We start from the raw sequence: 27935 nt of genomic DNA, 5'->3' as shown, positions 1-27935 counted from the left end.
ACCATGTATGGATAAATTTTACTAGTTACTCTCAGCAATCACTGATTATTAATTGTAAATTGATGACTCATCATTAGTGACTCAGCAATCACAAGAAATAGTTTTATTTGCTCGATCATATTCCTTTCTTTTAAAATCTCCTTTTAAATATTCTATATTTCACTAGAATCCTAATGTTTAAAGCCTATTCTCATAGAATCATAAATCCTTCTCGTGATGATAAATGCCATTCAGCTCATCAAGTCTGTACCACTCTCTGAAGAGCATCCCCCCACTGTACCCACCTCCCTACAACTCAACGATCCCCATAACCCTACATTTACCATGACTAATCCATCTAGCCTACACAACACTGGACACTATGGGGCAATTTAATATGGACAATCCATCTAACCTGCACATCTTTGGACATGTGGGAGGAAACTGGAGCATCTGGAGAAAGCCTACGCAGACACAGGGAGAATGTGCAAACTCCTCACAGACAGTCACTGAAGGCCGATATCAAATGCAGGTCCCTGGCACTGTAGGGCAGCAGTCCTAACCACTGCACCTTCCTGCTGTCATAATATAAGTTTCTACTTCTGGCACTTTCCAATTGAACTTATGCTGTCAACTAAATTTGGATTCAATGTACTTTATCTAACAAGTCTCCAAACTGCAGAATTTTCTATCCATGGGCTAAATAGTGTTTTGTCAAATATGCCATTACTTTTTTTACTCATTGTTACCACTTTAACATTTAATTATATTCTATGCTCCTATTCAAAATACAGAATCACAGATTACTAAGGTGTAGTAGGAGGCTATTTGGGCAATTGCATCTGCACCAGTTTTTAGAATGAACATCATCTCAAGTGTGCAATTCTCTTACCTTTTCCTTGTAACCTTGCACATGTTTCTATACAAATAGGCAATGGGATCCTCTTGAATGACATGATTGTATCTGCCTTTAGCACAATGCCAGGCAATGCATTTTAGACTCCAATTATTTACTGTATGAAAATATTTTTCTCACTTCACAGATCTTCCTTTTGCAAATTACTTTAAATCTGTGCCCTCTTATTCTCTATCCTTTTAAGAGTGTGAACAGTTTCACCTAAATACACTGACCAGACCCTTAATGGTTTTGAACATTTCTACCAACTCTCCTTTACCCATTTCCTCTCCAAGGAAAACAATCCAATGTCTCAAAACTAGCTTCATAACTGAAGTTGCTCATTCCTGGAACCATTCATGTAAACCTCTTCTGCAGTCTCTTCATTGTGTTCATATACTTCCTGAGGTCTGGAAGCCAGACGGGACACAATATTACAACTTGAGGCTTAACTAATGTCTTACATGAGTTCAACATTATCTCCTTGCTCATTTAGTTTGTACTCCTATTAATAAAGTCTAGAATAGTGTATGCTTTATAAACTGCCGTGTTCATTTATCCTACTACCTTCAATGACTCATGCACCCAAGTCTTCCCATTCCTGCACATCCTTTAGAATGTTACCCCTTACCTTATAAAATATCTCCATTTTATTCCTTCAATAATTTATTGTATCATATTTTTTCCACAATGAACTTCATCTGCCACCTGTCTGCCCACCCCTCCAATTGTCAATTTCTTTTTGAAGTTCTTTACTGTCCTTCTCACAATTTACAATATTGTGCCATCAGAAAACTTTAACATTTCCCCTTGTCTACCAAGATCTAGATCATTAAATTTATATAATCAAGGGCAAGGGTCCTAATACCACCCATTGGGAGCAATTATAAGTGATCCTCTACCTTGAGAAGTATCCACTGTCAATCTCGATGGTCTAGCGGTCAACCATTTTTGTATCCATGTTGCTATTACCCACCTTATTCTATGTGCTCTTAATTTGCTCATTAATTGTTGTGCAGCACTGTATCAATTATCATTCAGAAGGGCATGTAACTACACGAATAACATTACCCTAATCAACTCTCTCTGTAACCTCTTCAATAAACTCTAGCAAGATAGGAAAGCTCACTTTTTGTGAAAGAAATCCACATTTATTCTTCTCATTTAATGTACACATTTTTCATGTGACTATCAATTCTATCACAAGTTATTTTGTCTTCAAGTTTCTCCACAACTGAAGTTAACCTGACTGATATGTTGTTGCTGAACTTATTCTTACAAGCCTTTTTGATAATGTGCACAATGATTGCAGTTTCCTAGTCTTCTTGCACCACTGCTTAGTCCAAGGAAGACTGGAAGAAATGATAGCCAGTCTGACAGCTTATTCTATATGTTCTCCATCTCAACTTTGAGCCCTCCTAGTGACTGAATTTCCTCTGCTTTCATAATAGCTTGGTTATTAATTGCTTCTCTAGTAAAGACAGATGCAATGAATTTCTTTAATAACAAACAGGCCCCTGCTTTCATGCGTAAATCCACTTTTAGGTCCCGAATAAAGCCATTTTTAAAATCACTTTTTTACTATTTTTGTGCCTATAGAAAACTGAGATTCCCTTTTATGTTGGCTGCTAATCTCTGTTCATAATCCCTCTCCATTTCCTTATTTTCTCTTCTACCTACATTTTGAACCTTCTAAATTCAACTAATTTTGCAATTGTATCTATTGTCAAATTCCTATCATAAGCACACTTTATCTTAATTTCTATTTCTTTTTTCACTCAAGGAGCTTTAAATTTATTTTGCCTACTTTTCATTTTTAAGTGACTATATCTTGACAGTGTTCAAACCATCGCTATTTTGAAAATCGCCCATTGTAGTTACTATTTTTCCCGCCTACTTTTGCCTCTCATTAATTGAGTACAGCTCTATTCATGCCTCAGTGATGTCAATTCTTTCCATTAATTGTTTATTCTACATTCCCATGGTCATCTCAGCCTTATGACACAATGATCACTGTCCATTAAATGTTCACCCACTCTCACATGATCTACGTGGCTGACCTCATTCCCAAGGATCAGATTTAGTAGTACCTCATTTCTCTTTGGACTGAAGACATAACTGCTGTGGAAAAATCTCTTGAAAATAATCTCAGAACATTTGCCCCTTTCTGTCCTTTGCATCACCATTACCCTAACCTATGTTTGGAATAATTAAAGCCCACCATTATAACCACTCCATAATATTTCAATCTCCTTGTTATTTCCTTGAAAACTGGTTTCTCTACATCTCTTTTTCTAGTTGTTTATCTGTAGTCTACACTGGACAATGTAATTGATCCAATTTTCCTCAGCTTTGGACTGATCAACTCTCTCCTTGCCCTTCTTTGAAACATTCCCTTTTTCCAGTAGTACAATGTTCTCCTTAACCAAGTTAAAAGTCACACAACACCAGGTTATGGTCCAACAGGTTTAATTGGAAGCACACTAGCTTTCGGAGCATCGCTCCTTCATCAGGTGATAGTCAGGTGAAGGAGCAACGCTCCGAAAGCTAGTGTGCTTCCAATTAAACCTGTTGGACTATAACCTGGTGTTGTGTGATTTTTAACTTTGTACACCCCAGTCCAACACCGGCATCTCCAAATCAGGACTCCTTAACCAATACTGACACACCTCTTCCACTTTGTTTTCTGAACACCTTGTTTAGAGGAACATTTCATACCCAGTCCTGCTCTCCCTTGACCTACTCTTTGTTATAGCCACAACATAATTCCACATTTCAATATATGTCTGTAACTGTCTAATTTTATTTATTATATTCCCATGCATTGGGACAATGGTTCAGAATGTGTTCATTTCTCCCTTATTCTGACACCACTTATTAGCTTACTATTCTCTGTTCTATTACCAATGTTCTCTCCCAGCACTTTGTGCACTCTAGTATTTCCTTCAGATATTCTCACCTGGTTCCCATACCCATTTCAATTAGTTTAAACCCTCACCAACAGCATTAGCAAAATGCCCCACCAGGAACTCTCAAGGAAAGCCCCAAATTAAATGGAATCTACAGCACAGAAATGACCAACTGGCTGAAGTTGTCCATGCTGGTATTCTCTGTGAATCTCTTTCCACCATAGTCACCTTTTCCCAACCTATCTACAGGCTCCCCTATTCTCTTTTGTGTGCCTCTCCTGAAATGCTTCATAGAATCATCATAGAATCACAGAACTCCTACAGTGTGGAAACAGGCCCTTTGGCCCAACAAGTCCACACTGACCCTCCAAAGAGTAACCCACCCAGACCCATTCCCCTACCCTATATTTACCCCTGACTAATACACCTAAACTACACAGCCCTGAAAATTATGGGTAATTTAGCATGGCCAATTCACATAACCTGCACATCTTTGGATTGTGGGAGGATACCGGAGCACCCAGAGGAAACCTGCACAGACATGGGGAGAACATGCAAACTCCGTATAGATAGTTGCCCGAGCTTGGAACCAAACGTGAGTCCCTGGCGCTGTGCTAACCACTGAGCCACTGTGCCGCCGCATGATTTCCACAAACTCATCACTTTCTGTGGAAGGAATTTTTCTCTAATTTCATAGTCAATCTGTGAGAAGCTAGAGATATCCATGATAACTTATTCTGCACTCTATCAAAAGTGGAAACAATTTCTGTACATCTACCTGACTAAACTCCTTAATAATTTTTAAAAGCTATATCTGATTTCCTCTTGATTCAGAAAACAAAATTCTGATCTGCTCAATCTTTTCAAACCTATTGTATTGTTTTTATCTGGCCACATTCATAAGTTCAGGTCATCTGTACAATCTTGACAGAACTTCCACAGCCCCTGAATGATGTTGGCAATGGTTAGTTAGTTGAGAAAACATGATGAGATTGGTAGTAATGTGTTTCTCAATACTGAGAAAAATGTCCAATTCTGCAACCAGGTTTTGAATGGTGAATTTTAAACCTTGCTCGTAAGTGGCAAGAGGCATACTTGGCTGCATTGATATCTCTTTGTTATCTGCTCTTGCCACATTGATATTAATTTTCCGATTCTCCCACCCACTGGAGAGAAGCTAGATAAAAATAACCCCCCATATGAAAGTCAGAGTGGTAATTGGTGACTCCAGCTCACTGCTTGCTCCTTCAGGCCTGCCTTAGACATCTCAGGACAAATTCCATAGGCAGTGATTGCCCACAGCCCCATGTCTCTGGAGGTAAGCATTAGACACATGCCAGCACAGCTTCATCACCATGGCATATATCGGACCCACTTACAAAACAGTTTTCCACTTCAATGCTGCAGCATATGGTGGGCTAGCATATTTCATTGCAACAAGGCTGGCAGGGCACTATGAAGGATGCCGAAGAGCTGGGAAAGCAGGAGCAGTCTTTTGAGGAGAACAATAAGGCCATTAATCAGTGGCAACATCAGCTTCTAAAAAATTGAGTAATGCAGTATCAGGTGCAACAAGCCAAGCAGGAATTTATTGACACCTGGGGTTCCAAAGAGTGAGGCAGTAAATTTGTCGTTGGTCAAAGGCAAGCAGTTTCTAACTGTTCTCAGAATCAAATGCAACTTTTCTTTTTTTTCTTCATTTTTGCAGCTGCTGAACAACTTTTTTTAAACATGTGATGCCTTTCATTTAACATTGAGAAGAGATTAGGCTACACTAGACATCATAGAGTCATAGAGTGGTATAGCATAGAAATAGATTCTTCAGTCCAACACTTCCATGCTGACCAGATATCTTAAATTAATTTAGTCTCATTTGCCGGCATATGGCCCATATCCATCTAAAACCTTCCTATTCATGCACCCTACCAAATGCCTTTTAAATATTGCAATTGTACCCACCTCCACCACTTCCTCTGGCAGGTCATTTCATTATTGCACCATCTTCTGCATGAGAAAGTTGCCTTAGGTATCTTTCAAATTTTTCCAATCTTACCTTAAGCTATTTGGGTAAAGAACTGGCTTGAAGGTAGAAGACAGAGGGTGGTAATGGAAGGTTGCTTTTCAGATTGGAGGCCTGTGACCAGTGGTGTGCCACAAGAATCGGTGCTGGGTCCACTGCTTTTCATCATTTATATAAATGAATTGGATGTGAACATAGGAAGTATAGTTAGTAAGTTTGCGGATGACACCAAAATTGGAGGTGCAGTAGACAGAGAAGAAGGTTACCTTAGAGTACAATTGGACCTTGATCAAATGAGCCAATGGGCCGAGAAGTGGCAGATGGAGTTTAATTTAGATAAATGTGAGGTGCTGCAGTTTGGAAAGGCAAATCTGGGCAATACTTATATACTTAATGGGAAGGTCCTGGGGAGTGTTGCTGAACAAAGAAACCTTGGAGTGCAGGTTCATAGCTCCTTGAAAGTGGAGTCCCAGTTAGATAGGATAATGTGGAAGATGTTTAGTATGCTTGTCTTTATTTGTCAGTGCATTGTGTTTAGGTGTTGGGAGGACATTGATCAAGGGACCTTTGGCATACTGTGTGCAGTTCTGGTCTCCCTGCTATAGGGAGGATGTTGTGAAACTTGAAAGGGTTCAGAAAAAATTTACAAGGATGTTGCCAGGGTTGGAAAGTTTGAACTATAGGGAGATGTTGAATAGGCTGGGGCTGTTTTCCCTGGAGCGTTAGAGGTTGAGGGGTATCCTAATAGAGGTTTATAAAATCATGAAGGGTATGGATAGGGTAAACAGATAAGGTTTTTCCCTGTGATGGGTGAGTCCAAAACTAGAGGGCATAGGTTTAAGGTGAGAGGGCAAAGATTTAAAAGGCATTATTTGAGGGCCAACTTTTTCACGCAGAGGATGGTGGGTGTATGGAATGAGCTGCCAGAGGAAATGGTGGAGGCTGGTACAATTACAACATGTGAAAGGGATCTGGATGGGTATATTAATAGGAAGGGTTTAGAGAGATAGGGGCCAATAGCTGGTAAATGGGACTAGATTTATCTAGGATATGTGGTCGGTATGGACCAAAGGTTCTGTTTCCATGCAATACATCTATGCCTTCTAGCTTTGGACTCCTCTACCACAGGGAAAAGACCTTGACTGCTCACTCTATCCATGCCCCTCATGATTTTTTAAACCTCTATCAGATCATCCCTAAGCCTCCGATCCTCTAGGGAAAATAGTTCCAGCCTATTCAATATCTCCGTTGTAGCTCATAGTGTCCAATCCTGGTAACATCCTTGTAAATTTTTTCTGAACACTTTCAAGTTTCACAACATCCTTCCTATAGCTGAGAGACCAGAATTCAATGCAGTATCCCAAAAGTGGCTGAACCAATGTCCTGTACAGCTGCAATCTGACCTCCCAACTTCTATACTCAATGCACTGACCAATAAAGGCAAGCAGACAAACAACTTCCTCACTATCCTGTCTAACTGGGACACTACTTTCAAGGAACTATGAATCTGCACTCCAAAGTCTCTTTGTTCAGCAAATTGCCAGGACCGTACCATTATGTGTATATGTCTTGCCCTGGTAGCATTATTAAAATACAGCATCTCACATTTATCTAAATTAAACTCCATTGCCACTCCTTGGGGTAAGACAGGGTTCTAAAATGTGATGGTGCTTAGCATGGGTAACTCTTGTAGTTTGGTTTCCTTCTCTATTCTTTCTTCTCCTGGTCACAAACTCCCTGCAATAGATTACTGGCCTTGGACTCAGTACAGACCCAGTGAGATGGCCTCCTGGCCTGGTGTTGCAATCGCTCATGGTCCAGTATGGCCATCTCTTAGCCCGGCATGGCAGTCTCTCGGCTGCTGTGGTCTCAGCATGGACGTCTGGTCTTGAACTGATTCCTCAGAGTACAGTTCCACTGTGACTAAGTACTTAAGAAAGACTATAATGTTAAAAATTTCAGCTTTATTTCTTTACTTTCTAATTAATATTGAGAAGGTCTGAAATGTGTAACTTTCAGCCTTACTTTGTATGTTTTGCACTATAGTATAATTATTGCAATATTTAATTTTTAACTTTGGTCTTTCTTTCTCCCTTGTTAATGGATTCTGGAGTTAGGTACATGTACCTAAGATCGTACCTTGGGTTGTGAAATTATACAGTTTTAACTGTACGCTTCAACATTTGTACTTGAGTACATGTACCAATAAAATCATAACAAATCAAATCAGTTTTACCAATGCGCACTTGTATACACAATGAAGTGTCAGCTATTCCAGCCACGTGACTACAGAAGTAGTTTTATTTCTAATTTCTTTCTCACACATGCATTGTGAAGGCAACTCCTGGCTGGTAGCACTTGACTAGTATCCAGCTGGGCTTTGAAAATGGCATCAGGATTCCTGGGATGTTCCGCCATTCCTCAGCAGACAATAGTGTGAGCGGATACCGTGGAGGCATGGCACATAGTTAATGAAATGAGTTATAGAGAAAGGTTTTAGAATACCTGTTAGGGTACAAGAAGAGTAACCCTTCATGAAACTCGCTAAATTGACACTTTGCCTATTTCAGGGGGAAATTTAACCCTTTGTGTTGTTTGCAAAAATTCTTGGGTTTTCATACATTTGTATAGTTCAAAATTGCACTTCCTAGATCCAAGTCAAAATCATTGATAAATACGGAGATGAAAAGCAATAGAATGCTCAGTGCTCTATAATGTTCAACATTTCCCATCTGTGTAACACCCAGTACTTTAAACCTTTCTTTATTGTCAATCAATTGATAGTTCCTCTTTTTCATTGTATGCTTCAGCAAATGCATTATGAGCAAAACCATCAAATAGATTTTGAAAATTGATATAAACCTCACTATTTTGGTCGCATACTGAATTTACTTCCAGCGGAGATGTTGGAAGCAGGTACAATTACAACATTCAAAAAACACCTGGATGCATACATGAATAGAAAGGGTTTACAGAGGACCCCCAATTATCCGAACGAGATCGGCGGGCACTATTTGGTTCGGATAGTTGATTATTTGGTTAATCTTTATTGGTCAGAGTATTGAGTACAGAAGCTGGAAGGTCATGTTGCGGCTGTACAGGACATTGGTTAGGCCACTGTTGGAATATTGCGTGCAATTCTGGTCTCCTTCCTATCGGAAAGATGTTGTGAAACTAGAAAGGGTTCAGAAAAGATTTACAAGGATGTTGCCAGGGTTGGAGGATCTGAGCTACAGGGAGAGGCTGAACAGGCTGAGGCTGTTTTTCCTGGAGCGTCGGAGGCTGAGGGGTGACCTTATAGAGGTTTACAAAAATATGAGGGGCATGGACATGATAAATAGACAAAGTCTTTACCCTGGGATCGGGAGTCCAGAACTAGAGGACATAGGTTTAAGGTGAGAGGGGAAAGATATAAAAGAGACCAAAGGGGCAACTTTTTCACGCAGAGGGTGGTACGTGTACTGATTAGATTAGATTACATTACAGTGTGAAAACAGGTCCTTCGGCCCAACAAGTTCACACCGCCCCACCGAAGCGCAACCCACCTCTACCCCTACCCCTACATTTACCCCTTACCTAACACTACGGGCAATTTAGCGTGGCAAATTCACCTGACCTGCACATTTTTGGACTGTGGGAGGAAACCGGAGCACCCGGAGGAAACCCACACCGACACAGGGAGAACGTGCAAACTCCACACAGTCAGTCGCCTGAGGTGGGAATTGAACCCCGGGTCTCTGGTGCTGTGAGGCAGCAGTGCTAACCACTGGGCCACTGTGCTGCCCACATGTATGGAATGAGCTGCCAGAGGATGTGGTGGAGGCTGGTACAATTGCAACATTTAAGAGGCATTTGGATGGGTATATGAATAGGAAGGCTTTGGAGAGATATGGGCCGGGTGCTGGCAGGTGGGACTAGATTGGGTTGGGATATCTGGTCGGCATGGACAGGTTGGACCGAAGGGTCTGTTTCCATGCTGTACATCTCTATGACTCTAATTAAATGCCTTTCCTCTGGGGCTCAGAGTTTTTAAAGTCTGCTCCCCATTCAGGAGATTGCAGAAATGCACAGTGCGCGAGGCCCCGCCCCCAACACCACCCACTGCCCCCATCCAACCCGGCCCCCTGCCCCCCAGCAAAAAGCACAAGAGCCCCCGTCCCCCAGAAACCCGTCCAACCCCAATCCCCCGCCCCCATCCAACACTGACCCCGCCTGCCCCTGCCCCCACCCCAAAACCCCGCCCTTTGCCCCCAACACTGCCTCCAACTCCATCTAACACCATCCCCATACACCGCCCCGCCCCCCATCCCATTCAACACCACTCCCTGCCTGCCCCTGCCCCCCAAATCCATTCAACACTGGCCCCTCTCTGGGGCAGCCGGACTGGACACCAAAAACAAGACTGCTGCTGCTGCCTTTGTGGGGTAAGTCTCCAAATAACACCCAGACACACACAGCCACAGCCACACACACAACTTTTCACTGCAATATTTTGACAGGTTCCATGTTTGCCCTGTATAGGACAATGTTGGAGCAATTATCTGGGGAAGAGGTGGGGTTAGGGTACACCCCTCTGTAGAACTCCAGGGAAAGTGTGGGGAGAGAGTGAGGGCGGGAGGTCAGTCACTTAGAGATGGTGCCTGTTTAATCACTGTAAACACAAAGTCGTGAACACTGTTGGAAACACGTCTTCGATGTAATGTTTCCATCGGGACCTCAAGATCTCCTTCGGACAATCTGGTTTTTGGATAATTGGTATTCAGATAATCGAGGTTCCTCTGAAAATGGCTATGGGTTAAATGCTGGCAAAGGGAACTACATCAGTTTAGGATATCTGGTCAGCATTGATGAGTTGGAACCAATTGTCTGTTTCTGTGCTGTAAAACTCGATGACTCTTTACCTGTTCTAATTGGTAATTTCTTCAGAAGCCTGTGTTGCATTTGTCAAAAACAACTTTTCTTTTAACAAATCAATGCTAGCTGTCTTCAATTATTTTATGTTCATGAATGCTTAGAAATTATTCCTGTACTTTGGTTATCTAGGCTATTTTTCATTCTTGAAAAATGAGTGTCACCTTGACTAGTCTTCAGTCCTGTGTTCCATTGTTAGGGAACACTGAAAACTGGTCATAGCTTCCAGGGACAAACTACTGCGGATGCTGGAATCTGTACTGAAAACAAATGCTGGAGATCAGAGCAGGTTAGACAGCATCCATTGAGAGAGAGCAAAGTGAAATGTGGAGGGGACAGCACTTATGCCATAGTTTGGGAGGGTGAGGATGGGTGTAGTAGGTGGAGAGTGCTGACGGAGAAAAAATATTGACAGTTCTATCTCCTTTCTATATAGGAACAGGACTAGGTTACCTAAAACATTCAGCCATTCAATGTATTTATGGATGATACTCAACCTTGCTCCATATCTTTGCTCCAAATCACTTCATATGATTGGCTAGAAAGTAAAAGTGTCAACTCGAATTTAAAAACAACAATGGTCTCATTCTGAGTCATTATCAAAACAAAAATGACTGTTTAAGGAAATGTAGTTCATAAAATAGTATCTAATCGTAACAGAGACACTTAACAACACTTCAAAAATATAACATCAGTCATATACCTGTTGACCAACAGTAGTTATTCTTCAGATTGCCACTGAAAACCCAGTTACATCTACCTGCAGTGGAAGAAAGTATTTTTTCTGTTGTTTCAATGGTATGTTAGCAAAAAGGGGAGGTTTTTTTGCAACATCAAATGATTCCACTGATGATCTGGCAGTGGGGGTGATGTTGGTTTTGCAGGCACTGGATTCCACAGTGCAGCCTCACAGAAGAAATGAATGGTAATTCACAACACTTCAGGATTTCTGCATTAATCCGGTTTGCACTAAATCCTTAAACTTGGGTTAGTACCAGAGGGATAGTACTGAGAGTCTGCCATCAAAAGCTTTGCAAATTCAAGGCTATTACTGTCTTTCACTTTATTTGCTACCGTGGATTTTCTTTATCTGAAATATAATTTTTTATTGAATGAGGCTGTTTTAATTATTTTCAGTTACAATTATTTCAGTACAATTTATACATTTCATTTTGACTCGGCGGCACATTTAGTCTATAATACTGAACTAAACAATTCATTTATTCATTTATTGATTTATTCTGATATTACAGTTTGAAATGATCCATCACTTGTACATTAACATTTTAAGTTTAATCATGAACTCAAACAAATGATCAGCCATGGAACTCAGGTCAGATCATTCCTGATGCATTTAACATGCCAAAACAACATAAAAATATTATTCAGTTGTGTTAATTTAGAATGAAATGGTTTGTATTACTGTACCAATGTTACTCAATTTGCAATTTCCAAGATGCAGACTTGGCCACAGGCTGTTAAGGTAGAAATAGCTCCAGCTCTTACCTCTGAGATCTTTAGTTGGCCAAGAGCCAAGCAGACATGCTTGGCAGGTGTACTCATCAAACACAAACTCATTTTCCTTACATGGGGTACAGGTCCAGCAACAGCTTACCTCACCTTTCCGGATCACCTGTTCAGATTAACCAGAACGTTAGACAAAAATCATGGGTCATTGAAATAGTTTTATCAATGAAACATTTTCATATTGTTCTTTTGAATTAACTATATAATTTGTTGTCACTGAGATCCATTCTGATACTATCATTTCCAATGCCTCAAGGATTTGTTTGTGAAATTTTAGTGTCTGAACAGTGAACTGTGCTACATTTAAATGAAGAGATTCATGGGATTTTCTGTCAGTATCACACATCATCAAACCTACTGCAGTGTAAATACATTATAATAGAGCACAAGTACATAAATTTGGAGCTAAACTAATTGCAATGCCACTGTACCATCTAAGACTACTGAGTAGGTACCACAGAAAAGTAGTTAACTGCATTTTATTGAATTTTATAACTGTTCTTGTTTTAGCTGGGCAATAAATAATGATGTTGTTTTCTTCCTTCACAGCAAACTTCTGGACATTAAATGTTTTTTACATGGGTAATCTAAAATGGAGGATGGAAACATTGCTGGCTGTAACAGTTCCTCCTTTTTTTGAGATATTTTAGGCGCTGGAGGTGATTTCCTCGAATTCCAGGAGCAGCAATTACTGTTTTATATGCTGTTGCATTGTTTTGGAACTTTGGAAAAAAAAGTCAAAACAACAGCAGTTTTAAAAAGGGAGAGAACAGACAAAGGAAGCATATGATGATGCAATTACAGGAGAGAGACAGAGAAAGAAACTGACACCAGAGTGAACCTGCACAGTACTGCCGTTGCTGTTTGAATTCATGTATCGCTGGACATCGAAGTGCATTTGGGAAAATTAACAAACAATGAAATTCACAACTGATCTTGGAGGAACTGTTTGGGCAAAGTTCGCAGCACAGAATGAGATAAGTTAGTTGTTTTAAGTGGCCTACAGAAGGTCTGCAATAGTGAGTAGAGTGGGTTCTTTCTTGATTGTATGTTTTTTGAGCTATGTCTCTTGATAAAATATAAGCCGTAACTATTAATCTAACCTGGGACAGTGTTTTGTAGAGGAATAAGACGGTATTATTTTCTGGGTCTGTAGATTGTGAAGGAGCAAAAATGGCCTTTAGTAGAGTGATATGTGTTTCTTGTCAGATGTGGGAGTTTAAAGACAGTTTAAGGGTTACTGCGGATTATATCTGCAATAAGTGCTGTTGGCTGCAAATCTTATCAGATTGAGTGGATCGGTTAGAGAGACAGTTAGAAGCAATGAGGAATTTGCAACAGCAGCAGTATGTGATGGATGGCAGTTATAGGAAGGGGGGAAAGTCTCAGATACAGTCACATAGATGGGTTAACTCCAGAAAGGGTGAGAGAGTCGGCACCTAGGGCAGGAGTCTTTTGTGGATATACCCATTTCAAACAGGTATGCTGTTTTGGAAAATGTAGGGGGTGATGGATTCTCAGGGGAGCGTAGCACGAACATCCAAGTTTCTGGTATTGAGACTGGCTCTAATGCAATGAGTGATACACCAGGTTCCAAGAGATCAATTGTGTTAGGGGCAGCAAACCGATGTTTCTGTGGCCAACAGTGAAAAATCAGAATGGTGTGTTGCTTCCCTGGTGTCAGGATCTAGGATGTCTCAGAGAGGATACAGAATGTTCTCAAGGGGGAGAGGGGCCAGGAAAAGGTCATTGTCCACATTGGAACCAATGAAATATGAGGTGAAAAGGTTGGGATTCTGAAGGGAGATGACAGAGAGTAAGGCAGGAATTTTAAAAGGAGGCCCTCGAGAGTAGTAATATCTGGAATACTCCCGGTGCTATGAGCTAGTGAGGGCAGGAATAGGAGGATAGAGCAGATGAATGTATGGCTGAGGAGCTGGTGTATGGGAGAAGGATTTTTGGATCATTGGAATCTCTTTTGGGGTAGAAGTGACCTGTACAAGAAGAACGGATTGCACCTAAATTGGAAGGGGACTAATATACTGGCAGGGAAATTTGCTGGTGCTGCTTGGGAGGATTTAAACCATTAAGGTTTTGTGGGGGGAACCCGGGGAGATAGTGAGGAAAGCGATCAATCTGAGACTGGTACAATTGAGAACAGAAGAGAGTCAAACAGTCAGGGCAGGCAGGGATAAGGTAGGACTAATAAAATAAACTGCACTTATTTCAATGCAAGTGTCCTAACGGGGAAGGCAGATGAACTCAGGGCATGGTTAGGAACATGGGACTGGGATAGCTTAGCAATTAAAGAAACATGGCTCAGGGATGGGCAGGACTGGCAGCTTAATGTTCCAGGACACAAATGCTACAGGAAGGATAGAAAGGGAGGCAAGAGAGATGGGGAGGGTGGCATTTTTGATAAGGGATAGCATTACAGCTGTGCTGAGGGACGATATTCCCGGAAATACATCCAGGTAAGTTATTTGGGTGGAACCGAGAAATAAGAAAGGGATGATCACCTTATTGGGATTGTATTATAGGCCCCCTAATAGTCAGAGGGAAATTGAGAAACAAACATGTCAGGAGATCTCAGTTATCTGTAAGAATAATAGGATGGTTATGGTAGGGGATTTTAACTTTCCAATCATAGACTGGGACTGCCATAGTGTTAAAGGTTTAGATGGAAAGGAATTTGTTAAGTGTGTACAAGAAAATTTTCTGATTCAGTATGTGGATGTACCTACTAGAGAAGGTGCAAAAATTGATCTACTCTTAGGAAATAAGGCAGGGCAGGTGACTGAGGTGTCAGTGGGAGAGCACTTTGGGGCCAGCGACCATAATTCTATTAGATTTAAAATAATGATGGAAAAGGATAGACCAGATCTAAAAGTTGAAGTTCTAAATTGGAAAAAGGCTAATTTGATGGTATTAGGCAAGAATTTTCAAAAGCTGATTGGGGGCAGATGTTCGCAGGCAAAGGGATGGCTAGAAAATGGGAAGCCTTCAGAAATGAGATAACGAGAATCCAGAGAAAGTATATTCCTGTTGGGGTGAAAGGAAAGGCTGGTAGGTATATGGAATGCTGGATGACTAAATAAATGAAGGGTTTGGTTAAGGTATAGACAGGATAGGTAGAGTGAATCCTTAGAAGAGTATAAAGGAAGTAGGAGTATACTTAAGATGGAAATCAGGAGGGCAAAAAGGAGCCATGAGATAGCTTTGGCAAATAGAATTAAGGAGAATCCAAAGGGTTTTTACAAATACATTAAGGACAAAAGGATAACTAGGGAGAGAATAGGGCCCCTCAAAGATCAGCAAGGAGGCCTTTGTGTGGAGCCACAGAAAATGGGGGAGATACTAAGTGAATATTTTGCATCAGTATTTACTGTGGAAAAGGATATGGAAGATATAGACTGTCGGGAAATAGATGATGATACCTTGCAAAATGTCCATATTACAGAGGAGGAAGTGCTGGATGTCTTGAAATGCATAAAGGTGGATATATCCCCAGGACCTGATCAGGTGTACCCTAGAACTCTGTAGGAAGCTAGGGAAGTGATTGCTGGGCCTCTTGCTGAGATAGCAATTCAGGCAGCATCCGAAGACAGGCAAAATCGACGTTTCGGGCAAAAGCCCTTCATCAGGAATAAAGGCAGAGAGCCTGAAGCATGGAGAGATAAGCTAGAGGAGGGTGGGGGTGGGGAGAGAGTGGCATAGAGTACAATAGGTCAGTGGGGAAGGAGATGAAGGTGATAGGTCAGGGAGGAGAGGGTGGAGTGGATAGGTGGAAAAGGAGCTGGGCAGGTCGGACAAGTCCGGAGAGGTCAGGGGATCGAGTTGCTGGAGGTTAGAAGCTAGGATGAGGTGGGGAAGGGGAAATGAGGAAACTGTTGAAATCCACATTGATGCCCTGGGGTTGAAGTGTTCCGAGGCGGAAGATGAGGCGTTCTTCCTCCAGGCGCCTGGTGGTGAAGGAGCGGCAGTGGAGGAGGCCCAGCACCTCCATATCCTCGGCAGAGTGGGAGGGGGAGTTGAAATGTTGAGCCACTGGGCGATTTGGTTGATTGGTGCGGGTGTCTCGGAGATGTTCCCTAAAGCGCTCTGCTAGGAGGCGCCCAGTCTCCCCAATGTAGAGGAGACCGCATCGGGAGCAATGGATACAATAGATGATATTAGTGGATGTGCAGGTAAATCTTTGATGGATGTGGAAAGCTCCTTTGGGGCCTTGGATAGAGGTGAGGGAGGAGGTGTGGGCGCAGGTTTTACAGTTCCTGCGGTGGCAGGGGAAAGTGCCAGGATGGGAGGGTGGGTCGTAGGGGGGCGTGGACCTGACCAGATAGTCACGGAGGGAACGGTCTTTGCGGAAGGCGGAGAGGGGTGGGGAGGGAAATATATCCCTGGTGGTGGGGTCTGTTTGGAGGTGGCGGAAATGTCGGCGGATGATTTGGTTTATGCGAAGGTTGGTAGGGTGGAAGGTGAGCACCAGGGGCGTTCTGTCCTTGTTGCGGTTGGAGGGGTTGGGTCTGAGGGTGGAGGTGCGGGATGTGGATGAGATGCGTTGGAGGGCATCTTTAACTACGTGGGAAGGGAAACTGCGGTCTCTAAAGAAGGAGGCCATCTGGTGTGTTCTATGGTGGAACCGCTCCTCCTGGGAGCAGATACGGCGGAGGCGGAGGAATTGGGAATACAGGATGGCATTTTTGCAAGAGGTAGGGTGGGAAGAGGTGTAATCCAGGTAGCTGTGGGAGTCGGTGGGTTTGTAGAAGATGTCAGTGTCAAGTCGGTCGTCACTGATGGAGATGGAGAGGTCCAGGAAGGGGAGGGAGGTGTCAGAGATGGTCCAGGTAAATTTAAGGTCAGGGTGGAATGTGTTGGTGAAGTTGATGAATTGCTCAACCTCCTCGCGGGAGCACGAGGTGGCGCCAATGCAGTCATCAATGTAGCGGAGGAAGAGGTGGGGAGTGGTGCCGGTGTAATTACGGAAGATCAACTGCTCTACGTAGCCAACAAAGAGACAGGCATAGCTGGGGCCCATACGTGTGCCCATGGCTACCCCTTTGGTCTGGAGGAAGTGGGAGGATTCAAAGGAGAAATTGTTAAGGGTGAGGACCAGTTCGGCCAAACGAATGAGAGTGTCGGTGGAGGGGTACTGTTGGGAACGTCTGGAGAGGAAAAAACGGAGGGCTTGGAGGCCCTGTTCATGGCGGATGGAGGTGTAGAGGGATTGGATATCCATGGTGAAGATGAGGCGTTGGGGGCCGGGGAAACGGAAGTCTTGGAGGAGGTGGAGGGCGTGGGTGGTGTCTCGAATGTATGTGGGGAGTTCCTGGACTAGGGGGGATAGGACAGTGTCGAGGTAGGTAGAGATGAGTTCAGTGGGGCAGGAGCATGCTGAGACAATGGGTCGGCCAGGGTGGTCAGGCTTGTGGATCTTGGGAAGGAGGTAGAACCGGGCAGTGCGGGGTTCCCGGACTATGAGGTTGGAAGCTGTGGGTGGGAGATCTCCTGAGGTGATGAGGTTCTGTATGGTCTGGGAGATGATGGATTGGTGATGGGGAGGTTGGGTCATGGTCAAAGGGGCGGTAGGAAGAGGTGTCCTCGAGCGCCACCTCGTGCTCCCGCGAAGAGGTTGAGCAATTCATCAACTTCACCAACACATTCCACCCTGACCTTAAATTTACCTGGACCATCTCTGACACCTCCCTCCCCTTCCTGGACCTCTCCATCTCCATCAGTGACGACCGACTTGACACTGACATCTTCTACAAACCCACCGACTCCCACAGCTACCTGGATTACACCTCTTCCCACCCTACCTCTTGCAAAAATGCCATCCTGTATTCCCAATTCCTCTGCCTCCGCCGTATCTGCTCCCAGGAGGAGCGGTTCCACCATAGAACACACCAGATGGCCTTCTTCTTTAGAGACCGCAGTTTCCCTTCCCACGTGGTTAAAGATGCCCTCCAACGCATCTCATCCACATCCCGCACCTCCGCCCTCAGACCCAACCCCTCCAACCGCAACAAGGACAGAACGCCCCTGGTGCTCACCTTCCACCCTACCAACCTTCGCATAAACCAAATCATCCGCCGACATTTCCGCCACCTCCAAACAGACCCCACCACCAGGGATATATTTCCCTCCCCACCCCTCTCCGTCTTCCGCAAAGACCGTTCCCTCCGTGACTACCTGGTCAGGTCCACACCCCCCCTACGACCCACCCTCCCATCCTGGCACTTTCCCCTGCCACCGCAGGAACTGTAAAACCTGCGCCCACACCTCCTCCCTCACCTCTATCCAAGGCCCCAAAGGAGCTTTCCACATCCATCAAAGATTTACCTGCACATCCACTAATATCATCTATTGTATCCGTTGCTCCCGATGCGGTCTCCTCTACATTGGGGAGACTGGGCGCCTCCTAGCAGAGCGCTTTAGGGAACATCTCCGAGACACCCGCACCAATCAACCAAATCGCCCAGTGGCTCAACATTTCAACTCCCCCTCCCACTCTGCCGAGGATATGGAGGTGCTGGGCCTCCTCCACCGCCGCTCCCTCACCACCAGGCGCCTGGAGGAAGAACGCCTCATCTTCCGCCTCGGAACACTTCAACCCCAGGGCATCAATGTGGATTTCAACAGTTTCCTCATTTCCCCTTCCCCCACCTCATCCTAGCTTCTAACCTCCAGCAACTCGATCCCCTGACCTGTCCGGACTTGTCCGACCTGCCCAGCTCCTTTTCCACCTATCCACTCCACCCTCTCCTCCCTGACCTATCACCTTCATCTCCTTCCCCACTGACCTATTGTACTCTATGCCACTCTCTCCCTACCCCCACCCTCCTCTAGCTTATCTCTCCACGCTTCAGGCTCTCTGCCTTTATTCCTGATGAAGGGCTTTTGCCCGAAACGTCGATTTTGCCTGTCTTCGGATGCTGCCTGAATTACTGTGCTCTTCCAGCACCACTGATCCAGAATCTGGTTTCCAGCATCTGCAGTCATTGTTTTTACCTCTTGCTGAGATAGTTGTATCATTGATAGTCACAGGTGAGGTGTCGGAAGACTGGAGGTTGGCTAACGTGGTGCCACTCTTCAAGAAGGGTGGTAAGGACACTGACGTCGGTGGTGGGCAAGTTGTTGGAGGGAATCCTAAGGGACAGGATGTACGCGTAATTGGAAAGGCAAGGACTGATTCGGGGTAGTCAACATGGCTTTGTGCGTGGGAAATCATGTCTCACAAACTTGTTTGATTTTTTAAAAGAAGTAACAAAGAGGATTGATGAGGGCAGAGCGGTAGATGTGAGTTATATGGGCTGCAGTAAGGCGTTCGACAAAGTTCCCCATGGGAGACTGGTTAGCAAGGTTAGATCTCATGGAATACAGGGAGAACTAGCCATTTGGACACACAACTGGCTCAAAGGTAGAAAACAGAGGGTGGTGGTGGAAGATTGTTTTTCAGACTGGAGGCCTGTGACCAGTGGAGTGCCACAAGGATCAGTACTGGGTCCACTGCTTTTTGTCATTTACAGAAATGATTTGGATGCGAGCATAAGAGGTACAGTTAGTAATTTTGCAGATGACACCAAAATTGGAGGTGTAGTGGACAGCAAAGAAGGTTACCTCAGATTATAACAGGATCTTGATCAGATGGGCCAATGGGCTGAGAAGTGGCAGATGGAGTTTAATTCAGATATATGCGAAGTGCTGCATTTTCAGAAAGCAAATCTTAGCAGGACTTATACACTTAATGGTAAGGTCCTAGGGAGTGTTGCTGAACAAAGAGACCTTGCAGTGCAGGTTCATAGCTCCTTGAAAGTGGAATCACAGGTAGATAGGATAGTGAAGAAGGTGTTTGGTATGCTTTCTTTTATTGGTCAGAGTATTGAGTACAGGAGTCAGGAGATCATGTTGCAGCTGTACAGGGCATTGGTTAGGCCACTGTTGGAATATTGCATGGAATTCTGGTTTCCTTCCTATAGAAACGATGTTGTGAAACTTGAAAGGTTTCAGAAAAAATTTACAAGGATGTTGCCAGGTTTGGAGCTGTAGGGAGAGGCTGAACAGGCTGAGGATGTTTTCCCTGGAGCATAGGAGGTTGAGGGGTGACCTTATAGAGGTTTACAAAATCATGAGGGACATGGATAGGATAAATAGACAAAGTCTTTTCCCTGGGGCAGGGGTCCAGAACTAGAGGGCATAGGTTTAGGGTGAGAGGGGAAAGATATAAAAGAGACCTAAGGGGCAACTTTTTCACACAGAGGGTGGTACATGTATGGAATGAGCTGCCAGAGGAAGTGGTGGAGGCTGGTACAATTGCAACATTTAAGAGGCATTTGGATGGTTATATGAATAGGAAGGGTTTGGAGGGATATGGGTTGGGTGCTGGCAGGTGGGACTCAATTAGGTTGGGGTATCTGGTTGGCATGGACGTGTTGGACCGAAGGGTCTGTTTCCATCTCTATGACTCTATTATGGAGAGTTCATGATACAACACCAATGTTAGAGTCAGAGTTCTGACTTTTTTAGTATTGTATACTTTTTGAAAAACTGATAAAAGCTAAGTAACCAATTAACTAAAGAAGTAGGCCAAAAAGGAGTTTGTTGCAAAACTAAATTTCAAAGAAATATAAATCAAAATGTTATTTTCAGGGATGACAACGCTCTTGCCACTATATTTCTTGTTAGTTGCAGAGGACCTCAGGCACACTGATGGACAGGGCTGCCTTCCTTTCCATGGACACCCAGAATCAGATATCTTACAGAAGGGAGACAGGCAATTGTACCTAATGTCTCCCTCACAGCCATTTGCCCTCCAGCTTATCAGTCCTCCCTTTGATAAAGTACTTCCTGCACAAGTTTGAAATAAAAACTCATTTTGTGTTCAGTCAGAGCTATGAATCAGCAGGAGACCACTGCATAGCAGAGTGCAATGAGACACCATCACAATGTACCCCGTCAAGCCTAACAAATTGTTGCTTATTTTTTAAACTTGATGAGCTTGGTGCAGTTGCACACATTCATGACTCGAAGGCAATTTGCAGAGAAAGCAGATTAGATGAGACTGAAGCTCAAAACTGAATTATCAGCTTCAAAACAGCAGGGACAACCAAACCCTCTCAGGCTTTGTAATGTTACTAATGACAGTTTACTGACAGAATCAGCACAATATGGTGCAAGCTACTGAGGCATAGCAATTTGCAAAGTTTATTTATATCTTTCTAGTTGACCAGTCTGTATATCACTCCTAAGATTTCTTGATATTCTTCTATTAAATCAATAGGTTTTGTACATCATCGATTGGATAAGCATTGTATGAAATGATAAGCAGTAAGCAGGATCTGTTCTGCATAAAGGGTAAGATTAGGCCATTCAGCCTGTCAAACCTGCTGTGTTATTCAATTCAATTACTTGTCTCAACTCCTTTTCCCCGCATTATTTCAGTATTCCTTTATGTCATTAGTATCCAAAGATCTAGCAATTTCTGTTTGAACACACTCAATGATTGCGCATTCACAGCCTTCTGCGGTAGAGAATTCCAAAAACTCATTACCCTTTATATCCAGCATTATGTTTCTTCCTAGCTTGCATTCATATTATCTTTTTCCTTTAATGCTTTTTATTGCTGGATTCTAAATTGCTGTCAGTCCTCTGGCTCACACTTTTTTCTGACAAATATGTAAACCATTTCCTTTGACCTCATGTGATCTTTAACATTGTTTTGTTAATCACAGTTGATCCAACTTTCCTGTTGATTTTTTGTAGCAACATAGGAACAGATGTAGGTAATTCAGCCTGTCAAGCCTGCCCCGTAATTCAATATGATGATGGCTGATCAAACACATCAGTGCCCATGACCTCTATAACCCTGTACACTACTGGTAATCAAAAATCTGTCAAACTCACCTTAAACGTACCCAAAGACTAAGCTTTCATAGCCCTTTATGGTAAAGAATTTCAAAGCTTCACAATCTCTGAGTGGAAAGACATCTCCTAACCTTGGTACTTAGTGGAATCTCCTTACTTTTAAAATGTGCCCCTCTTGTTCTAAACTCCCTGAGCTGGAAAAATGTTGTACCTGCCTCTGCCCAGTCTATCCCTTTAAGTATTTTGTATGTTTAAATAAGATGGCCTCTCATTCTTCCAAACTCCAGAGAATACAGGCACAGTTTATCCAATCTCTATTCATGGGGAGCATGATAATCCTTTGGCAATAATATTTATTCTGGGGTAAGGAGACCAAAACTGCATACATTAAATTAGGTGTGGTCTAACTAAGCACCTGTACAACTGAATCAAATCTTCACTATTCTTGTACACAATCCCTCTTTCAAGAAAAGCCTTTCTAAAAGTTTGCTGCAGCTGCATATTAGCATTAAGTGACTTAGTAAGGACAGCTCAATGCTTTTGTACATTTACACTTTCTAACCTCTCACCTTTTAAGAAATATTTTGCACATCTGTTACACTAACCAAATTGGAAAACCCAATCATTTTCCATGTTGTCTTCCATCTACCAGGTACTTGCCCATTCACTAAGTCTTTCCAAATTATTCTAAAGCTGCTTTACATTCTTCACCACAGCACACATTCCCACTTAGCTTTGTATTACCAACAAAACTAGATACATTATATTTGGTCCCTAACTTTATATAATGACCGTTGTGGTACCCCACTTGTCATAGCCTGCCAGTGCAAAAATTAGTTGTATTCTCTGTTTTCAGCCAGTTAGCTAATCAGTAATTCATGCCCATAAATTGCATTCCATCCCTTGTGCTTTAATTTTTTTCAACAAGCCTCTTGTGAGGTACTTTATCAAAAATCTGAAAATCTAAATAGATGACATTCATCAGATCTTTATCAATTTCATTCATAGCATCCTCTAAAAACTCTAACAGGTTCATCAAACATCATTTCCCATTTGCAATTCCATGCTGACTATGCTCAATTAGATCATCAAAAACCAAATGTTTACTAATCCCATCCCTTATAATAAAGGAGACAATGGCCTAGTGGAATTATTGCTAGACTGTTAATCCAGAGACCCAGGCAATGTTCTGGTGACTTGGGTTAGAATCCTGACATGGCAGATGGTACAATTTGAATTCAATAAACTCTGGAAGTTTGAGTGTAATGATGACTATGAATTGATTGTTGGAAAAACCCATCTGGTTCACCAATATTCTTTCCAGAAGGAAACTACCATCCTTATCTGGTCAAGCCTACATGTGACTTCAGATTCACAGCGATGTGATTTACTCTTAACCATCTTCTGGGCAATTAGGGATGGGCAATAAATGCTGGCCTGGTCAGTGATGCCCTCATCCTGGGAATGAAGTAAAAAAAAGATTCTAGCATTTTCCCTAGTACGTACAAGGAAAAAACACCTGTAATTCCTTGTTCTCTCTCTTGCTCCCTTCTTACGCAGTGGAGTTTCATTTGCTACCTTCCAATCCACAACAATCATTCAAAATCTGAGGAAATTTGGAAGATAATCATCAATGTGTCTGTTATGTATGTGGATAGTCTGCTTTAAGAGAATTAGTCAGGCGACCTGAGGAGGCAGGTCTTGGGTCCAGTCAAGAACCAGCTGTGGATGTGTTAGCATAATCCATAAAGTCGTCCTGCTCAGATTGACTATTTGTCTACCGGGTATATAATTCCTGGTTCCAAAGGAGGTACAAACATAAAAATTGACAACAAGGTTGGGATCTAGCCTATGAACTGTAGATTTCAAGACAGTTTTTAAAGTTGCTATCTCAATGGAGTTGGCTACCAGCGAAGCAACTCAGTTAGCTGACAACACCCAGCTGCAAGGGGTAATGGAAACTCAGCAGAGTGCAGCACCAACCATAGAATGATGTCAGTGTGACAAGAGTGACCACAAGGGGTCAATGTGTGTGACTCAAGAAACCCAGAGCCACAGGTGTAAGTGATTGGATCATATTGCCCAAAGTCATTGGATACAACCCAAACAAGTGAAGTGAAGTCAGAAGGAAACAACCCTGAGGTCAAGGTATAAGGTACATGCCACCAGTCAGGGAGTAGATAGGGAGTCAGCTTGATCTGCAGAAGAAGCAGAAGGCCTAGAGTCAACAAAGTTTCAGATAACTATACTATTAGTATGGGATAAAGTTGATAGTTTCAAGATTCCTCCAAAGTAGAGGGGAAGACCCAGTTCCTGCCTCATAGCATTGTAATTCCCCCTTCCCCAACTAAATATTTTATCATTCCGTCTGCTCCTATCCTTCTTTATGACTATAGTAAAGACCAGAGACTTGTGATCACCATCACCAAAATGCACTTCCACAAAGAGATCTGATACCTGGCATGATTTGTTGCCAAGCATCAAATCCAATGTGGCCTCCCGTTTAGTCAGCCTTTCCAAATATTGTGTCAGGAACACTTCCTAGACACACCTGACAAAAACTGCTCCATCAAACTATTTCAACTAATGAGGTTCCAATCAATAGTAGGGAAGTTAAAGTCATCTTTGACTGCAGCCCTGTTACTTCTGCACTTTCCAAATTCTGCCTCCCAATCTGCTCCTCGGTATCTCTGTTGCTATTGGGGTCTTGTAGAAAACTCCCAATAAAGTGGCTGTTCCGTTCCTGTTTCTGACTTCTACCCATGCTGACTCTGTAGACAAACCCTCTGATTTCTAATTTTGACTGTCACTTTCCTACTTCATGCTGCCAGTTCCTCTCAGTTTCCCATCTCACAACCAAAGTCTACGAAAAGTAATAGCAAATCTCTTGGTGATGATTTTAGTCCCTGTACACTAAAGTGCAAGCCACCTTTCTTGTACAAGTCTCATCTGCCTTAGAACTAGTTCCAATGCCCAGAAGTCCACTCAACAATTGCTGAGGTATGTCCCGTGCCTAAGAAGCAGGACAAATCTAGATCGATCAATTCATAGAATTCCTACATTGTGGAAGCAGGCCATTCAGCCCATCAAGTCCACACAAACCCTCTATAGAGCATCCCATCCAGATCCATCCTATCCCTGTAACCCTGCATTTCCCAGGACTATTCCACCTAGCCTGCACATCCCTGGATACTATGGGTAATTTAGCATGGCCAATCCACCTAACCAGCACATCTTTGGGCTGTGGGAGGAAACCAGAGCACTGGCAGAAACCTGCACAGACACTGGGAGAATGTGTAAATTCAGTGCAGATAGTCACCAGAGGCTGGAATCAAACCCATGTCCCAGGCACTGTGTGGCAGCAGGGCTAACCACTGAGCCACCGCAACGTCCTACTGCAGCAGTCTACTTTCAATTATCAGCAAAGTGTGGAAAGGTGCTGATCAACAGTGCAATCAAGCAGACTTGATCAGCCATAACTTGCTGACTTATGTTCAGTTTGGGTTACTCCAGGGCCACTAGCCACCCTAATCTCATTATTGCCATGGTCCAATCATGGACACATTAGCTGAATTTCAGATGTAGGTTGATAGGAAGGCAGCATTTGACTGATCATAAATTCTAGAAAAACTGAAGTAAAGGAAATCATCTCAGTCCTAGGACATTCCTGTAGAGTTCCTCAGGTTAGTGTCCTAGATTCAGTCAGTTGCATATTTTTCAACAGTGATTTCACAATCTTCAGCATTACTCACAATGTTTCAGATAATGGAACAGTCTGTGTCTATATATAATATGCCTTGGACAAGGCATTGTTGGGTTAACAAGTGGCAAATAATATTTGTGGCCCACTAGTATAAGACAATGAAAGGTTCAAACAAAAGGATATTTTTAACTATCTTCCATGATATTCAATTGTGTTACTATCAGTGAATCCTCAACATCAACATCCTGCAGTTACAATTATAGGTAGAAACCCTAAATTTGCTGGGTCAACCAACATGAGATAAACATAGGAAACTGACTTATTGAGAGGTCAATCAGTCAGTGGATGGTGACTTAATCCCTAGATGATCACTGGGCCATCTCTTCGTGTTGTATGTGCTTGCTGAAGTTTTAAGTATGTTTAAGTGTTGCTACTCAGTCAGTGATGAACTGAACTAGTGACACAGTATGTTTCAGTTGAGTCCTGTTAAAATCAAACATAGGGCAGTAGATGAAATAATCAACCATTTGTCAGCAAAAGAAAGTATGGTTGACCAAAAGAAAGTATGGCTGTGTTGTTTTAACATCATACACAAAAGCTGCAAGGAATAGCCTAAGTGAGCAGCATGGCCAAGATTTGTTCAAACCGAGAGGTAATCTTCCTTCTTTCGAGGGAAAATAAGTTGATGTCCTGATGCATGAAAGGTCAACTGAATGTGATAGTTGTGCTATGCTGGTGATATTTGCCAGTGGTCAACCAGTCAATTGCTGAAGACTGGACAGTACCGAGAATTGCTCACATTGGCTGCATGCATGGAAAGGAATGTAAGAAAATGTGATTCAGGGTGACAGCAAGCTAACTTATGAACAGAAGCCACCTGATTAATGAATGGAGGTTGGGATGAAGCAAGCTGGCCACCTAATTTGGTCTGATCTTCGGATAAGTCTATGTAAGCCAGGTCTTGAGGTTGTAAGCATTGTATGGGTAAGCTTGTGATGTATTGTTGTTATTATGATACGCTTCAATAAACATCAAGTGGGTATACCCTAATGTTGCAACTGCCTTTGGCAGTTGATATTCAGTGTTAACCCGACAAGGGACAAGGGAATGTAGGTACAAAAGCCGACACCATTAACTGAGGGTATCCCATCTTCTGACCTTGAAAAGCCCATCCACCATCAACAAGGTACAAATTAGGTTTGAGATGAAATATTCTCCATTTCCCAGGGTGAGCTGAGCTCTAAAAAGACTTGATCCATCCAGGTCAAAGCAGCCTGTTTAATTGACAGCCCACCCACCACTTTAAAAATTTACTCTCTCCACTGTTGGCATACAGTGGAAGCAGTGTGTACCCTTACAAGATGTGCTAGAACACATCTTCAAACCCATTAGATGTTCCATTGACAACATCTAAAAAACCTACAATCTCCACCACCATGAAGGTCAAGGGTATCTGATGCATAGGAACAACTCAAGTCACACACCATCCTCATTTGCAATTATGTAACTATTTCCACCATCACAGTCAAATCCTGGAACTCGCTTCTTAATGCACTTTGGATGTACCTGCCCCCATGGACTGTAATGGTACAAGTCAATGCCAAACTTTCACCTTCTCAAGGGCAATTAGAGATGCACAATAAATATTTGCCCAGCTAACAATGCTCACATCTCATAAAATAGAAAAAATGAAATGAAAGTTGGATTTAAAGGAGTATTCAACTGCTAGCTAGCACAGGGGTCATGCAATTTGTATCATTTTGTGGCTAATGTATTTCCAAGGCAGTTGTGGCTGTCCACTTTACTTACTTGAGATCTTTCCCCTTTTCTACCATGATTGAACATTCATTGTTTATTATTATAGTTTCTCTTCACTCCTTTAGATGGATTGTGAAGAAAAGGAGCAGTACCAACCTCCATAACCAGGAAAAGTGGCAGGTGGACCTTTGAGGAGTGAAACTCCTTCCAGGCTGCTACTGGGGACATCTGCTGTATTTTCCATTTTCCATGGATAGCTACATCAAGCAGATCACTAATATTTTCTGCATTAGTGTAAACAATATTATCCACATCATTCAAATTATTCACTTCTGGGCTACCATTTAAATTAGGCAAGGACCTCCTTGAGTT

The 27935-nt window shown here is 42.8% G+C and overlaps 1 protein-coding gene across 6 annotated transcripts in view; it reads right to left on the bottom strand.

Moving 5' to 3' along the window:
• LOC122550590 (metabotropic glutamate receptor 5) overlaps positions 1–27935 on the bottom strand; it is a 591737-nt gene that overhangs the window by 111617 nt on the left and 452185 nt on the right. For all 6 annotated transcript variants that reach the window (XM_043691557.2, XM_043691553.2, XM_087988035.1 and 3 more), the window contains one exon: positions 12221–12347. In XM_043691557.2, coding sequence (XP_043547492.1) covers positions 12221–12347 — 127 coding nt within the window. The remainder of the gene's footprint in view (positions 1–12220; positions 12348–27935) is intronic.

This window comes from Chiloscyllium plagiosum, unplaced genomic scaffold (genome assembly GCF_037043375.1).
Source record: "Chiloscyllium plagiosum isolate Xiang-an unplaced genomic scaffold, Cpla_swu_hap1 HiC_scaffold_6, whole genome shotgun sequence".
NCBI lineage: Eukaryota > Metazoa > Chordata > Chondrichthyes > Orectolobiformes > Hemiscylliidae > Chiloscyllium > Chiloscyllium plagiosum.
Note: the sequence above shows the minus strand (reverse complement) of the source record. Positions and strands in the feature narration are given on the sequence as shown.